Source organism: Ochotona curzoniae, unplaced genomic scaffold (genome assembly GCF_017591425.1).
Source record: "Ochotona curzoniae isolate NIBS_2020 unplaced genomic scaffold, NIBS_Ocur_1.0 contig_2692, whole genome shotgun sequence".
NCBI classification, from domain to species: domain Eukaryota; kingdom Metazoa; phylum Chordata; class Mammalia; order Lagomorpha; family Ochotonidae; genus Ochotona; species Ochotona curzoniae.
Genome location: NW_024465556.1, coordinates 17,296,506 through 17,314,080, shown reverse-complemented (window position 1 = coordinate 17,314,080; position 17,575 = coordinate 17,296,506). Strand labels below are relative to the sequence as shown.

General features: G+C 43.2%; 1 protein-coding gene across 1 annotated transcript; it reads right to left on the bottom strand.

The window, feature by feature from the left end:
* Positions 1-1,183: 1,183 nt before the first annotated feature.
* NUDT13 (nudix hydrolase 13) lies at positions 1,184-16,809 on the bottom strand. Its single transcript, XM_040975934.1, has 9 exons — positions 16,154-16,809; positions 14,148-14,239; positions 10,996-11,135; positions 8,405-8,539; positions 7,577-7,683; positions 5,939-6,064; positions 5,686-5,797; positions 4,494-4,648; positions 1,184-2,273 (listed from the first exon to the last, which is right to left on the bottom strand). Exons 1-9 carry the CDS (start codon positions 16,229-16,231, stop codon positions 2,064-2,066), a joined length of 1,155 nt encoding a protein of 384 aa, XP_040831868.1. The 5' UTR covers positions 16,232-16,809; the 3' UTR covers positions 1,184-2,063.
* Positions 16,810-17,575: the final 766 nt, after the last annotated feature.

Below are 17,575 nucleotides of genomic sequence, written 5' to 3'. Positions count from 1 at the left end.
TCAGATTGGCCGTGGACTCGTGTGCTCACAAACACACCCGCAGGGGTAGAGGAGGTTTGCAGACAGTAATAACATGGACCCTGAACTGTTTTATTGCTGGATATGAAGAAATCTCGGCTCCTCTGTTTTCTCTTCTACATGCCAGGTTCGACCAAGGTAAAGGCAAGGTGCCAGCAGAACAAGACAATCAGGTCCTATTATGTATCATTCCTCAGCAATTGTTGATGAAGGCACTTTGGTTTTCCATGAAGCAGTGGTGGTTTCCTGGCTATGAAGAGGTCAATGACTCTTTGGGATCACAAGGAAATTTAGGGATTCAATTAAAAAATATATATTTGGGTTGGTCCTGTGGTGTTATGGGTAAAGCCTCAACTTGCAGTATACTAGTTTGAGTCCCAGCTGCTCCACTTCCAGTCCAGCTCCCTGATGCATTGGTGGCCCAGGTACATGGACCTCTGCACCCACCTGAGAGACCAAGAGGAAGTTCTTAGCTGCTGGCTCCAACTGGCCCAACTCTGCCATTGCAGCCATTTGGAGAGTGAACTAGTGGATGGAAGATTTCTGTTTCTCTCCCCCAAATTCTGCCTTTCAAGTAAGTAGTTAAATTTCTCTTTATTATTTTTTTTAAGATAACAAAGATTTATTTGAAAAGCAGAGCATATCTTCTATCTGCTGGCTCACTCCCTAAATGGTAGCATCAGCCAGGTCTGAAGCAGGAGGAACCAGGAGCCTAGAACCCCGCCCAAGTCTTCCAGATGGGTTTCTGGGACCCAAGTACCGAGGCCATCTTCTGCTGCCTTCTCTAGCTTAGGAGGGAGCTAGTTAGAACTCAAACTGGCACTCTAATAGGGATGCCAGAGTCTCAGGTGGCCCTTAGCCAGAGAGACCTTGACACTGTCACTCTTCTAATCTAGATGTCTTTTGCTTAGCCCTAGGGCATTCTGATGTGTGACTGGTCCTGGGATTCCTGGGACTTCTGTCTTTGAATCCCAAATTAGCATGGAGAGTAATCCAAAGATCTGAGTCCCTCCCCAGCCCTGCTGTTTCCTGTGGGCCTCCAACAGTGTTGCTTCAGCTGTTCCACACAGTGGAATTAAATGTCTCTCACACCAATAAAAGCCCCCACTCCAATTCTGACTTCCTAGAATTTCCTCAAATAAGACAGAAAAAAGTACATCTTAGCAAAGATTTGAAAATTTTATTTTCCCAAAATATACTCAACTCTATTGTCACAAGACAGGATTAACATATGAAAATGATATTTTATCCCATAAGGCTTAAGAAGTGTTTCAGCTGTGACATTTGTTTATTCTCATTCTTCCCTTAGTTAATATTTATTAACACTTTGGGTAAGCAATTGCCCGCGGCCATTTCCTAAATGTTTTGCATTTAGGAAAACAGGCCAGATGAAGTAGTAGTTTTTTCCCTGAGTTGCATACTGAGGAAATGACAAAGCTGAGAATTAGTCAGCCTTTACCATCCTGATTCCCCCCAGGCTTTGGCTGCTAAAGCACAGCTTCACTGCATCTGATTTATTCCTTGTACTCCGAGAAAGACCTGAGGTCCCACTCAACTCATCCCTTCAGGAGACCCAAAGAAATATGGCTTTAAAAAAAAAAAAAAAGACTATGTGTAAGAATGTACCTGTATACAACTCAAAAATGTTAGGTTGTGCTATACTTTGTGCTCTTGTGAGGATAAAATCTAAGTCGGTAATGACATGGGGATTATATTAACCTAAAATACTCCCAGTCATATTTTGTCAGTTGGCGTAAACATATTGTCAGTAAGCCACATCCTGAAGATACTTACTCGTAAACCTTGGAGAAAATAGGTGAGCAAGCCTCTGCATCCAATCCAAGGCTTCAGCCTTCCCTCGGATTTGGATGGCTGGCGCCTCATCAGCTGTTCTTTTCTTTCCATACGAGCCTATTTAATTGTTAGTAAGAACTTGCTTCCTTAATGCTGTGGATAGGCTCATCTTCTCTGTCTTGCATCATCTCCTCTTTACAGTCATTTTCTGGTATCTCCTTGGGGAAAATCAAGGAGAGTTCCAGTCAGGTTCACCTGGACTGAACAGGCAGGGAAGCACAGGTCTGTTTTTCTACCCATTCCTTAATCAGCTGGTGGGCAATAGCCAACTTAGGGGGCACCCAGAATGGGACAGTCTCATTCTGTCGATGAGGATGATGGTGATTTCTCCTTAGGGCTGCAGCCACCTCGTCACGACTAAACCAGGCAGCTGCCTCTAATTCTTTCAAGTTCAGTCGAATCTGAAAGATATATAAGGAAGGAATTGATAGGTTAGGAGCTTCAGAATATAAAAGTCTGTAGCCAGAACTAATGAGACAATGGCTATAGAACTAAGTAGTCATAGAAGATAATAACTAGCAAGATATTGCCCAAATGCCAAAGAGATATAATTAAGAGATGAGAATTAAATATTTATAAATAAAAATATTTATAAGAAATTCATTTTTAAAAGATTTATGTTTATTAGGAAAAAGATTTACAGACAGAAGGACAGAGAGAAAGATTTTCCATTCACTGATTTCACTCCCCATGTGTCTGCAAAGGCCTGAGCTGATCTGGAGCCAGGAGCTTCTTCTAGGTCTCCCACACAGTACAGGGTCCAAAGGCTTTGGGACATCCTCGACTGCTTTCCCAGGCCGCAAGGAGGGACCTGGATGGGAAGCAGCACTGCCAGGACACAAACCAGTGGCCGTTTGGGATCCCAGTGCATGCAAGGTGAGGACTTTAGCCATTAGGCTACCACACTAGGTCCTAAATACATATATATATATGTGTGTGTGTGTGTAAGATTTATTTGTTTATTTGAAAGGAAGAGATCAAGAGAGATCCTTCCACTGGATCCCTCCTGAAATAGCTGCCACAGCTAGAGCTAGGCCAGGAACCTGGAATTTCCTCTGGATCTCCCACGTGGGTAGCAGCAGCCCAGGAGCTTGAGCCATCCTCTGCAGCTTTCCCAGGCTACCAGCAGAGAGCTAGATCAAAAACTGAACAGCAGGAAAAAGAAGCCTGCAAAATGAGAGAAAATATTTGCAAACTATATATCTGATTAGGGATTAATACATATAGAGTACGTAAGAGACATCTACAACTCAATACCAAAAAAAAAAAAAAAAAAAGGAAAACAAAACTAAACTAATAACAATTGGCAAAGGACCTGAAGAGCTCTGACCATTGCAGTCATTTGGGAAATGAATCACAGAATGGAACCACCTCTCCCCCGTAACTGTCATTCAAATAAATAAAAATAAACAAATGCAGAGCTACAATATGACCCAGCAATCCCACTTCTGTGTATAAATACAAAAGAACTGAAATCTGAATCTTGAGATTCCCATCCTCTTATATTCATTCCAAAATATGGAAACAACCTAAATTTTCCAACATGGATGAGTGGATAAAAAAAATGTGACATATACATACAATGGAATATTATTCAGCTTTATCAAGAGGAAAATTGCATTTAAACAAGTCAATGAACCTAAAAATAAGTGAAGCCAAGTGAAATAAACTAGATACGAAACTTGGTTGGATTCACATGTAGAACCTTGGATAGTGAAAAACATAGGATTATAGTTGAATGGTAATTCACAGGAGCTAGGGGAAGAGGGCAAATGGGGAGGTGTTGCTCAAAAGGCATTAAGTTTCAGTTATTTAAAACATGCTCAAGATCTGTACAACATGGGGCCTACAATTAATGCTCTGCTATATACATAAATTTTTGCTAAATGGATAACTATTAAGCATTTTATTGTCAAAAGGAAAAAAATAAAAGGAACAACAGGAAACTTGGATGCAATGGATAAATATATCACATTAATGCTGATGATAATTTCATGGTATCATAGTTGTATGCTTACCTCCAAATTCATCAAGTTGCATTCCTTAACGACAGCGTTTTGTATGTCAGTTGTCCCTCAATTAAGTATTTTTTAAAAAAGTTTGGGCCTGGCATGGTAGCCTAGTGGCTAAAGTCCTGGCCTAGCACATGCTGGGATCCCATATGGGCGCCGGTTCTAATCCCGGCAGTTTCACTTCCCATCCAGCTCCCTGCTTGTGGCCTGGGAAAGCAGTCGAGAATGGCCCAAAGCCTTGGGACCCTGCACCTGTGTGGGAGACCCATAAGAAGCTCCTGACTCCTAGCTTCAGATCGGCTCAGTTCAAGGCTGTTGTGGCCACTTGGGGAGTGAATCAGCAGATATAAGATCTCCTTATCTCCCCCTTTCTATATATCTGACTTTCCAATAAAAATAAATAAATCTATTTGTTTTAAAAAAATGTCTCATACTTGGAGGATGTTCAGGGGAGGGTGGTGATTGCTTACTGCACTGCAGATTCCTTGGAGTTACGTCATGTATCTTTGTATGACCAAGACCTTGATGGATGTGAAAGATGTAAGAAGAGCTGGCCAGTAGGCAAGAGAAAGCCAAAGAGGCACCCAGCCCAGGGAAACCAAGGCTTACCTCCGTCTGCCCTGGCTTCACAGTTGCATGACAAGCCATCATGAGAGAGGAGTTAGGGAGCGGCCAGTGCTGAGAGGCAGAGTACTTCAGACTTTCCACCTCCAGTCCCACCTCTTCAGCAACCTCCCGGCGAACAGCCTCCTCCACATTTTCACCTGCAACATCAGAGGACTTCAGAACAGGCTGTGTCAGGTGTCTGTCACGATAGCCCCATTTGGAAAGGAATGCAAAACTGACTTCAGATTTGAGTGAAGTACCTTTGGGAGTGTCCTGAATCTTTGTGCAATAACAGAAATCCAGACTGGAGCTGGATATTCAGCTGTAGTGCTTAAGCCTGCTAGGTGTGTTACAATGTATAAGGATGGCAGAGGGAGAAGCTACTGCCCTCAGCCTTGCTAAGAATTTTGCTGCCCACCATCTTCAGAAGAAAAACAAAAACCAAACCATGAATAAATATTGAGATCTATTTGATATTACACATGCTGAACTATTTAGGGAGCAGTGCAATGATGTCTAATCTACGCATCAGAAACAAAAACTGATGGAAGGTGTTGTGGATTGAACATAACTTGGCTCTCAAACTCCTGCAGATGTATCAAGTCTGTTAACCATCACAGGAGTAAGGGTGGAGACTTGATCTAACTATGGCTTCCAAGTGGGAAGCCTGTAACTCACTGGGGACTTGCCCCAGTTCCCAAAAGATGGTTGGTTATATAAGTAAGTCAGCTTTGCTTCTCTCTGCTGCCTGACTGGCCATGTGATAGCTCCTCCGTTCCCGCTCCACCTGGCCAGCCTCCTCCAGACTCCATGCTGACAGGACTGCCAGTCCTGAATTGTATGCCTCCAAACTGTAGCTGAAATACTCTTTCCTTCCTAAAAAGCTCTTCTTAGGTATTGAAAGTAGCAAAAAGCTGACTAACTACAGATGAATACGTGAATGGCTATTTGAAAACATAGTCAAAACATTTTGGAATCTAGGTGTTAGGCGTAAAAGTGTTTACCATGTGTGATTTTTTTTCAACTGTGCTGCGTCATCTGAAATTGGCCTAATATTAGAAAGTTCTGTCAGCAGTTTCCATGGAATGGTATGGAAGATTGTGCCACAGATGTCACGCATGATGGCGACACCAAAAGTATTTATTAATAAAGCCTTAGGTTCTTCATGCCACCTGTGGATCCCCCTCAAACTTACCTATATCACAGAACCCTGCCAAGGCAGAGTACATTCCCTTAGGAAAGGAGCTCTGGCGAGCAAGCAGGCACCGGGGTCCGTCCGAGACCAGAGTGATCACCACAGGAGCCATCTAGGAGAGGGTAATGAAAACTGAGGACCGGCTGGTGAACTGACAGGTGGACACAGAGCGTCCGGTAGCTGTGTGGGCTTCCTGCCCTGGGACGGAGTGGCGCACAGCCTTCCTGGGTCACCGTCTTAGAACAGTGCCTACCTGTGGATAATAGATGATGTTGTTGGAGGGGCACACACGCTTGCTGCCCGCCATGTTCTTTTTGGTGGGCTGCCCACTGCGGCTGCAGAACTGGTGAGAATCATGCCAGCTGAGAAGAGCCTGAGCCTGGAAACACAAAGACAGAGCTGGCTTCACGGGAAAGATTGCAGGGATCACCCACAACAGCACTAGGCCTGTGTACTCACAGCAGTTCACAGGGAGATGGCACGCCTTGAGAACACATCTACTCTTTATTGTATTTTATTTTTATTAGGCAGATTTACAGAGAGATGGGGGGTACAGATCTTGCGTCTGCTGATTCACCCCCCCCCCCCATGGCCTCAATGGCTGCTACTGAGCCAATCAATGCCAGGAACCAGGAGCTTATTCTCAGTCTCCAATGTAGACAGAAGGGCTCAAGGACATGGACCATGCGCCACTGCTTTCCCAGGTTATAAGCAGGGAGCTGGATTAAAAGTGGAGCACCCACATGGGAGACACCAAAGAAGCTCCTGGCTCCTGGTTTTAGATCGGCTCAGTTCTGGCCATTGCAGCCACTTGAGGAGTGAACCAGCGTTATGTATGTCCTTCTCTGTAGATCTGACTTTCCAATTTAAAAAGTTTTTAAATCTTCTTTTAAAAAAGTAAATGGGGCCCGGCATGGTGGCACAGTGGTTAAGGTCCTCGCCTTGCACGCCCGGGATCCCATATGGGCACTGGTTCTAATCCCAGCAGCCCCACTTCCTGTCCATCTCCCTGCTTGTGACCTGGGAAAGCAGTCGAGGACGGCCCAAGGCTTTGGGACCCTGCACCCGCGTGGGAGACCCCGAAGAGGCTCCTGGCTTCAGATCGGCAAAGTATTGGCCGTTGTGCTCACTTGGGGAGTGGGTCATCGGACGGAAGATCTTCCTCTCTGTCTCTCCTCTCTGTATATCCGCCTTTCCAATAATAAAAAAAAAAAAATCTTAAAAAAAAAGTAAATGGATTACCAAGACACTTAAGCAAATGATATCTAAAGCTGAGAGGACAGGTCATTAAAGCAATTTAAAATTATGCCTCACAGGAAAAGCATGTTGACGTATTTCATGCTGTGGGCCATTAACAGCATTTATAAGGCCGATTTCTCTATGGCTTTTTTTCTTAAGATTTATTTATTTTTATTGGAAAGTCAGACATACAGTGAGAGGAGGAGAAACAGAGAAATATCTTCTATCTGATGATTCACTCCCCAAGTGACTGCAACAGCCAGTGCTGATTGAAAGCCAGGAGCCAGGAACTCTTCCAGGTTTCCCATGCAGGTGCAGGGTCCCAAGGCTTTGGGCCGTCCTCAACTGCTTTCCCAGGCCACAAGCAGGGAGCTGGATTGGAAGCAGGGCAGCTGGGATTAGAACCGGCGCCCATATGGGATCCCAGCGTGTTCAAGGCGAGGACTTTAGCCAGTAGGCCACCGCACTGGGCTCCCTCTATGGCCTTTGGGATCTATAGTGCATGAGAGAAAATGGTCTTGACAGCAGCTCTGCCAAAAACTATGATCTGCAAAAGAAGAAACCAGTTGTCACCTCGGCCTTGAGCACGCACACGCAGGTTTGCCTGTACACAGCACTGTGAAATTTCCTACAGAAGTGTGAAAGTATCTACCGTGAACAGCAAGCGCATGTCCTTCACGCTCATCTGAAAGAGGGCCTTCCTCAGCTCCACGAAGGACCCCTTGAGCTCTGTCTCCAATGTAGATTTCTGTAAGGAGGCTAGAAAATTAGAAAAGAGAGACAAATCAATGTCAAACAAATTTGGCCACAAGGCCCTTTTCCAGTCTGACATGTTTCCCAGACAGACCAAGCAAATAAGACTCCACTGGAGAAAATAAGTGCACAGATTGCCAAGCTCTAACTTGCAGACTCCTCAGCAGTAGGTATGGCATGAGGCCCCGAAACCTACTGTTTTAACCAGCACCCGGTGATTCTTAGATTCAGGCCAGTCTAGGAAACACTGTTGCTGAAGATCCTTTTGAGGGCTGTAGGAACATGTGCCTGAGTCACATTCTATCCCTGGAAAAGAGATGCTGGGCCCTCACTCCCATGTCACTACCCCAGGAAAGCCTGATGGGAGCCACGACCCTACAGCAACCTGGTTCCCAAATGCAGGTCTGAGGACCCAAAAATAATTCCAGAACACTGTTATCTGTCAGCACTGATTTAAAAAAAAAAAAAAGGATGGCATGAATTTGAAAACATCTCCTGTGAAACATTTAAGATACAACATGTGTCAAAGTGCACAGAATATAATAAACATGTACACACAACTTAGAAAGCACTAAAATGTCTTAAATGACGACAGATGATACAGCATTTTTATATCCTTACTTAACTAAAAAGTTGATCACTTATTTTCAATATTTTTTTTAATTATTATGTGAAATCCCAAAGTGAGAACTGCTGGGCTGTACCCAGGAGGAGCACAGTTACGCACTGCTCATGGCAGAGGAGCCATTGAGTCCCAGATCCAGAGCAAACCATGCTTCCTGCTGTTCGGAGCATCCAATCAGCACAGAATCTTCTATTCGCTGTGTGTCCTGGCCACACTTCATCAGGAGCTTTTCCAGCTCTAAGAAAGGCAAAGAGAGGACAATAATGAGGATTACAATTTAAATCACTACAACCATAATAACCTTAGAGGAAATCATATTCTTCAGTAGGCATACAATCACTCCATGGTAGCCAAGGGGGGTTAACACCAAAACAGCCTTCCGATACCAAAACTTCTGAATACTTGGGTACCTTATGTACATTCTCACACTTTAAATCATTTCTAGATTATTTATACTAAGACAATGTAGATGGTATGTGTTTGTTGTACTGTTTTGTTCAAGAAATAATGACTAGAAAAATATGTGCACATTCCAGACAGATGTGACTTTTTTTTTAAGGAACACTGCTAATTTTTAAAATCACCTGGAATTTAAAGCCTTTTTGAAAAAGATATATTTGATTTTAAATGCATAATTACAGGAAGAAAAGAGGCAGAGAAAGATCTTCCATCTGCTGGTTCATTCTCCAAATGGCCATGACAGCCAGAACTGGACCAAGGTGGAGCTAGGAGCTAAAAGCCTCATTTAGATCTTGTATGTTAGTGCATGGGTCCAAAGGCTTAGGCCATCTGCTGCTGCTTTCCCAGGAGTGTTAGCAAGGAACTGGCTTGGAAATGGAACGGCAGTGACTCGAATGAGTGCCTATATGGGATGCTGGTGTTACAGGTAGCAACTTAATCCACAGTGTCACAATGTTGGCACTTTATTAAAGCTACTAATTTTTAATGCAAACACCATACTAGTTTACTTATTCATTAATTTGAAAACCAGATCCTCCATGTGCTGGTTCACTCCCCAAATGCTAGTATCAGCCTCCAGGAACCCTTAACTCAAGTACTTCAGCCATCACCTGCTACTGCTTTCCTAGGGTGGCTGCATTGGCAGGAAGTTGGTACCAGTGTGGAGCCAGGACTGCAATCCAGGTACTCATGACACACTGTCCAAATCTCAATCACTGTGCCAAGCGCCTGCCCCCAAATACGTTCCCCAAATATCATCAGTGTGTGGTGGGTTGAACACATAGATGCAGGACAGAGGGTATGGAGGGTCAACTCTTCTTGACTGAAAGTCACCACCTGTACTTAGTTACTGTGGAGCCTAAATCTAATCACCCAGCCTGTCCAAGCCTCGGTGTCTCCCTCAACAGGATAAGCAGTTTTGACTAAATGAGAAATTCTGAGTAACACTGTGTGACTTTATGGAAGGAACACATCCCCTAGTTCACACGCTGTATGAGGATTAGATTATGAAATCTGTGAGTGTTAAAATGGAAGAGACTAATTCAGTTCTATAATCTCCAGATTGTGCTGCTTTTGTGGGTCAGAGTGTAACTAAGTACTGTGTAGGGAAGAAACTTGTCCCTCTGTGCAAGAAGCAGTATTCATAATACAGCATAAGACTGTAGCATCTCTCCCATCCAAGTACTAACCAGGCCCGACCCTCCTTAGCTTCCGAGATCAGATGAGATCGGGCGCGTTCAGGGTGGTATGGCCGTAGACAGACTGTAGCATCTCTAATGTTAAGCACCTTTGGCACTGCTGAAAACTACCTGTCCAAGAACTCTAACATCTGACCCAAGGAGGGAACTCACAGGCAGTGTAGTCCAAATCATCCAGTTTATGGTGACAGCATATAAAACAAAGTTAGGGATCAGCAACTGGCACAGTAGGTTAGGCTGCTTCTTGTAACATAGGTATTCCTAGTGACTCATGTGCCTAAGAAAGCAGGGGAGGGTGGGCCAAGTACTTGGACTCCTGCCACCCACATAGCAGACCTGGATTTGGGCTGTGGCCTGACCTAGACCTAGTTATTGTGGCCATTTAACGAGGCAACAAGTAGGGGGAAGATCCGTCCCTTTTTCACTTTTCTCTTCACCTCTATGCCTGTCATTCTGCCTTTCAATAAGTGAATCATAAGACCCATCATGTGAAAATCATAGTACAAAAGAATTTTTTTAAAAACCTGAAAGCTGGTATTTTGAATATCAAATGCCACTGCCTTCAATGTCTCTACTTATAAATGGAAAAAAGAGTTTTGGAAACAGATTCATTTTAATTCACCTTTAACTTTGACCCTTCTAGCAAAAACGAGGTTATATAACAGTTGTACAACTCCTTGGAGGCTGGTCGAACATGGAGGTAAGCAAGCTTTCTCTAGAAAGTGATTCTAAAGCTTTTAGATGTCTTAGCTGTACAGCCTTTGTCACAACTATTCAGTTATGCCATTACAGCGCAATATATAGATAAATGAGCATGGGGATGCTGAAAACAAAATGTATTAAACTGTAGTTTTATTAATCCATGGCTTAAGACATTAGTGGTTTATATTATAATCCACTTAACTGGAAAGCTAGGGTTCATTAAGTAAGCAGCTAATTGGCAGAAATGTTATAAAAATGTGAAAAAAAAATCTTTCTGAAAGATTCAGTGTGAAGTTAGTGGCCATGAAAGCCACAGGCCCACTTGGAGCTTACCTCTGAGGCTAAGCCGGGGGGCCACATAATGACTTTCTGACCTTTGAAGCAAGGGAGCCAGGCTGTGGAAGAGGTAAAATGCTCCGGTCTGCTGTGCTTTTTTACATGCATCGTTGTCTTCTTTCAGTTCAAAGAGATACCTGCATTGGAGAATGAAAGAAACTATTGTAAAACCGTTATGTATTTGAGAGGCATAGAGGAAAAAGAGAGCTCCTGTCTGCTGACTCACTCCCTAAATGCCAGCAAAAGCCGGGGCTTTGTCAGGCCAGTGCTGCAAGCTGGGAACTTGATCCAGCTCTCTCTGTGAGAGGCAGGAACCCAACTACTTAAACCATCAGCAACTGCTGCCTCCCAGGCTGTGTGAGCAGGAAGCTGGAAAGGGGAGTGCGCTCAGGCCCGGAAGCCAGACATTTGGATACTGAAGGCAAGCGTCCCAGGCGGTGGCTTGGCTGCTGGGCCTGCCTCTGCCTCCACCTGGATATCTTGGCATTTTCTCCTCCTGCATCTCTGTCCTACCACACTTTTTATTTACATCCTAAATGGCAACCCTTCCAAAAAGATTTCTTTTTTTGAAAGTAACTAAAGCAATTATTTATTCTATTCCCTGCTTTGCCCTACTACGTATCTTGCACGTATTTCTGTGGCTGCACTATTATAAAGGTTAGCTGTCTCCCCTGGAAGACTACAATCTCTTTAAAGGCAGGGTTAGCCTTACACAGCTCTGTACCTCAGTAATTAGCAAATGCGATGGCTCAATTCAATAAATATTTATTGAGTTTAACTTCAAGGGCAGAAAATATTTACTGAATTGAACCTCAAGATACTATGCCAATATTACACTGTGAAGCAAGAATTTACATGTAGTGGAGTGAGGGGAAAACAAGTAGCATGATAAAACATCAACCACAGAATATTTAGATGGAAGCAGAGCTTATTACTGAAAGAGCACATAATATGGTATCAGTAAATCCCATTCATTCCATCTGAGGAAGATAAAGCACTCTCATTAAGATCTAACCTCTGCACTAGTAGCCACCAGCTGCTTCTCTTTGTTGAAGGGACCACTGAGTGAACACTGTGCTTGACCAGTACTAATAAGGGTGATATTTTCAGTAACCAAAAGTAAAAATGTGGCAAGAACATTCTACGATCGAGTTCCCAAAAAGGGATACTAATGGATTAAGTTCTAGGTTTTTTCCAGAGCCTTCATGAAGAATGGCTTGAGTCTGTTACTCCAAAGGAGCCTTGGGAATCCAGTCAGGTGCAGCGGTGACTCTGGCAGAGTCTCCTGGACTTTGCGGTTAACCGTCTCTGCCTATCAAAAGCCCTAAACCAGATTCACAGGTACATAGCATACTATGTCAAGTATATTTACAGATATTTTCTGTAAGATCTAGGAGATTACCAATGGACAAAGTTGACTCAACTTGAAAACACAAAGTAAACTGACCAACACTCCCCAGTGGCATCTTTAGAAGCATGTCTTCACGGTATGACCAAAGGGGTTACAGTGAGTTCCATATTAACAGAAAAGAAACCTGATCTTCTAAGACTCGAGATATTTGAAAATGTATTCTCAATGACTGCAGCCTCACTTCTTGGGGCAGAAACTCAGATGTTAAAGGAGAGTCCTACACCACACATAAGTTCCCAAATACAAATAGAGCAAACACTGCTGCCTTTAAAGCAGTACAGCCTGTGCTTTGCCCTAATGACCTCAGGCAAAACACCCAGAGCTCCGCCCAGGGTAAGGCTCACACCCAGGCAGGACCTCACTAGGGCTCACACACAAGAGCCCTTCGTGCTCTTCTTGCTGAGGAGCCCCATTTGGAAAAGTCATTGTCCCTCCCGTTCTAACAGCATGGGAACCACTCACACGAAGATGACTAAGACTGAAGCTATTTAGATTCCTGTGGCCTGGGAAAGATTTCTTTCTGTGAGGGATGCTGTGAGTGCATCCCTCCTAAGGGGTTTGACAACTGTAGTTGCATTTAAATTTTGCAAGGTGCCCCCAGGTATTGGTTCAGGGTTACAAATTAAATTCATTTCCTTGCCCATTCAAGATTTATTTATTTGAAAGGCAGAGAGAAAGAAAGAATTTGATTCCATCTCTGCTGATTCAGTCCCCAAGTGGCCACAACAGTCAGGGTAGAACCAGGAGTCAGGAGCTTTATCCAGGTCTCCCACATGGGTGCAGGGCCGAGTATTTGGGCCATCTTCCACTGCTTTTCCAGGTGCATTAGCAGGAAGCTGAATTGGAAGTGGAACAGCTGGGTCTTGAACCAACCTATGATGACTTTTCTGCTATGCTACAATGCTAGTCCCAAAATTCATTTCTTAGATTGGGGGTTCTTGGGCCACAGTATAGAGATGGTATAAGTGATTTATTTATTAGATTTTTCTTTCTTTCTTTGAAAGGCATAGAGACATGGAAAAAGAAGGAAGGCTTCCTTCCTCTGTTTTATGCCCACAAATGCAAGAGCTGTGAACCCAATCCAGGTCTCCCAAGGGGCAGCAGGAATGCTTCAGCCATCCTGGATGCTTTTCATGGTCTGCTTTAGCAAAAGCTGGAGTTAGGAACTGGAGACTTCGATCAAACTGAAGGCAGTGGCTTAACCCACTATACCACCCAGGTTAGTGTTTTCAGATTCCTAGATTTCAAGTTTCTGTAGGCCACAGTAAAAGTTCTCGAATCATCTGTAGATTCTTTTTCCTAGTCTACTCTTAACTTTTAGCCTAGCTCTTTAGTTAAATGGGGGATGGGATTATAGTAACCTAATTTTCTAAATGTTCATGAAATGCTTATTGTCATTTTTAAGTATTATTCCATCATGAGTATACTTGATTGGATTTTGTGCTACCATTCATGTACTCAATATTTCATTGCCTGTTATGTGTCAGGTTCTGTTTATGCACTGTAATACCATAGTAGAAAAAAAAAGTCTTAAAAAGAACTTACATTCATGTTTAAGACATTTTACACATTATTGGAAATTTAGTTGAAAATGTGCTAACTAAAAACAATTATACAATAACCTCCTCATGGTTAATTTTATCACACATCATGAAGTCCTCAGTTTGATTCTGAGATGCTTGTATTTATAGCTTAACAGGAGAAACACTAATCAGAGCTCAAGTTGGTCAAAACTCACCGTGCTCTAGCGACATAGGTTGACAGCAGCCTATAGCACCCAAAGGATTTGCTCCTGCAAGCCACTCCACAAAACAGGGACATGATCAGGCCCTTAAAGAAAAGAGAAGTTAACAAAATCATAATCTGCAATCATATGTTAAGCCAGGGTAGGATCATTTTGTAAGATTAAGGAAAGAGAAACTAGATAGTAGTCAGGTAACTTCTAAACTGCATTTCTACCACTAACTAGCTAGCAGAGTTGGCCTCTCTGCACTTGTTTGCTCATCTGTTCCACCTGCAGAAGGCCGCGGGGAGTAATCAGCTAACTAGCCACAAGTAAACGTGAGCTCCGCCTTCATACTGGACGAGGGGGCAGCAGAGCCAAGGCCTGCGTGCCTCTCCTCCCTAGCACCTGCAAAGGCACAAGACAGAGTCCATGAGAGTGGAAATGGTGAGGTGCTCTTTGGGGCTGCAGTAGTTAGACATGGGTAGGCCTTCTCCACTTCTTCTCCCTTCTACTGGGACGACTCAAGGTGAAAGAGCTATTAGATGCTGAGGCTCGATCTTGCCCTGAGAAAAGCCACTCCCAAACCAGACGCCCAGCAGTGGACTATTTGTGAGCGAGAAGAAACTTGTTCCTTATTAAGCCACTAGTGTCTTGAACTTCATATGTTAACAACAGTTGGTGTTACCATGATTGATAAATCAAGTCACAAAGCCTATGTCATCTCCAGAGTAATAGAGCCAAGTTTCTCAGGATACATAAAAACAAAGTCCCCCTGGGGGTGAAAGAAATGAGAACCTGTACATAAGAAAAAATTAAAATCATGGCCATCAGAAAAATATTTCAAACGGCAGCTGTGTAAATTCACATGGATCCAAGTTTTTTTGTTGTTGTTGTTTTGGTAGTTCATTGAGGAAAGAAAAAAATCTTGTATCCAAAAACCCTTCCTGCAGAAAATAGTTCCTTTTAAGTTCTACATCAGTATTTTCTTCCCTATGAAAAGTGCCTTTTATACTATCAGTAAAAAAGCTAAGGAAGTTAATTTAAACATTAGAAAAACAGTTAAATCACTAGCCACCCTCAACAGTATTCCCTAGGGAAGCAGGCTTTGTCACAAACCCACCAGGGAATGCACAAGTTTGGGCCCACTTCTTGGTTGCATAATTATGAGTCACTGATGACTAATCCTTGGATAGTTTTGGCGACAACCTATGTCCTAGCCAAGGGTAAAATATATTTAGCAAATGAGATTCCACCAAGCATCTACTGAGTGCTGACTTCATGCAGAGTTCCCTAAGGAGCACAAAAATGCACAGAATGAACATTCCTGCCCTCCAGAGTGTAGCAGAGGAAACAACCAACCGGCACAGGAGCCAGAGCGTGCTCTTTGGGTTGCCAAGCACTGTGTGAATCAGCATTAGCGGTATAACTCTCGTGTTAATAACCTAAGGGCTTGCATCATAGAGTGGAATAAATGTACATAGGGTTACTACTTCTGGCCCATGTGTAAACTCCAAGAAGGTACAGCATTTTTGGAGATTAAATGTTAAGTAAGCAGCTATTTCAGCTTGTGGTTCCACATCTGGGAAATTATCCTAGGAGAGAAAGGCTATGCAATAGTAATGTTAATTGATAATTATGACAGATGGAATAATGCCCCACTATTGACAAGAAATAAACAATGCTATAAGAGGAGAAATGCATATGCAGTAAAAGGTAAAGATCTTCAGAATGTGTTAAGTAAAGCAAGTGGAGGAAGGGGTAGTGTTGGTCAGAGGATGTAAAGTCTCAGGATGCATAATTTCTGCAACTGTGTTGTACAGCATAGCAACTATAACGAATCATAATTTCTTTGGATGCTTGAAAATTACTAAGAGATCTTACATGTCCTCATCACATACAAAAAATGCTAAGTTGGTGAGGTGATCAATGTATTATGATTCATATTTCATAAGGTACACATATATCGAAACATCTCTTGATATACCATGAGTAGATACAGCTGTTGTTTGCAGAGGTACCTTAATTAAGCTGGAGGAGAAAAGCTGATATTCGTCTGGCAGACACGGTCTAACGCGTAAAGAAAGGCACATGCGCATGAAGTGCACCTGCAAGCTGCTACCACTGACCCCTTTGGGAAGGGGGACAGAGATGAGGACTGAAAAGAGAATTTGTAATTTTTATTTCATTCATTTTCATACTTAACATTTAATTTGTAGTTTATAAATTTCTGAACTGCAAAAAAAAATTCTTAAGCATGTGTACATACCTCTTCTAAGGCTGTTTAGTGGTCGTTATAACTACGGCTGGAGTCTGTGGTCCGCTGGACTTGGCTGCCAGACTCTTGGCCCAGCTTCTGGTACCACATTAACCTGAGCTAACCATGGATGACCGTGGCTGCTGACTCAGGAGCTGATGGGCACAGAGGTCTCTAAGTAGTTGTTTAAACTACAAAAGCTGATGGAGATGAAAGGTAACATAACACTGCATCTAAATGAGCTTATGTTGTTTAATTGTATTACATTTAAACTCAGTAACTCATCCCATGTCTCTTAGTTTTACTACAATTATTAAATGATAAGGCAAGACCTGTAAGATGAACAGTGTCTCGGAACCTTCCCTAAGAAATGATTTATATGTGCTTTGCCCCTGGTCCTCTTTCCAGGATGATTAGTTTCTGTAAACACAGCAGCAGGACCCAGCAGCCCATCTTGTACCTTCGTGGTCACCTGCACATGTCAGGCCAGGTGGGGCCTGGGTCAGCCCTGATGAGAGAGACCTCTGTGAGGTGTCCCTGGGGAGAAGGGTGTAACACCGAGGACAACCAGGACACAGATTTGAGCCTTGTTGAGTAGCTGTATGACCTGCTTCTTAAAGAATCATTTTTCTCTGTTTATTCAAAAATTAAGGCAAAACATGTGAAGGTAGGAAATTTTCACTTACACATCTTTCCAAGGAAGATCAGAAAATGGTTAGCTGTGCTCACAGAGGTAGCTGCATTACCGGAAAGCTGTGGGTATCCCCAGCTCTCCCTGAGGAAGATTAAGCTAAAGTTGTAGAATGCAACCATGCTTCCCTACAAAAGTCCTTGTCCACTTAGACCCTGGACAGGCTTCTGTTTCGCTGTACTCACTCTGAAATCTCTTTTTCGGGGGAGCACCTTTTTTTTTGGCCTCAAGAATCAGCAGAAACCCGGAAATTCCAGCCTTTCACGTTCAAACCGCTTCCCTTCCTCTGAAGATCCCTTCCTGATTCTGCCACACTCCCCAGAATCCTCTTCAAGATGCATTCTGGGAAGTGTAGTTTAATTCTCAATACGCAAATCCTGCTGCCAAACTCTCCAGTGTTAGCCACAGTTGCAAAATCCAGTTCTGATCTTTGTATTACAAGGGGAAAAAGGCTCTGCCATGCTCCCCAGAGTCCTCCTAGGGATGCCCTCTGGG

What these genes read in the sequence shown, in the direction of transcription:
- NUDT13 (XM_040975934.1), bottom strand. Translation starts at nt 16,231, where the DNA reads ATGCGCATGTGCCTTTCTTTACGCGTTAGACCGTGTCTGCCAGACGAA. An exon ending in TCTCCTCCAGCTTAATTAAG is followed by an intron (nt 14,240 to 16,153) that starts GTACCTCTGCAA and finishes CTTTTCTTTAAG; the next exon opens with GGCCTGATCATGTCCCTGTT. An exon ending in GGCAGGGTTCTGTGATATAG is followed by an intron (nt 4,649 to 5,685) that starts GTAAGTTTGAGG and finishes CTGATGTTGCAG; the next exon opens with GTGAAAATGTGGAGGAGGCT.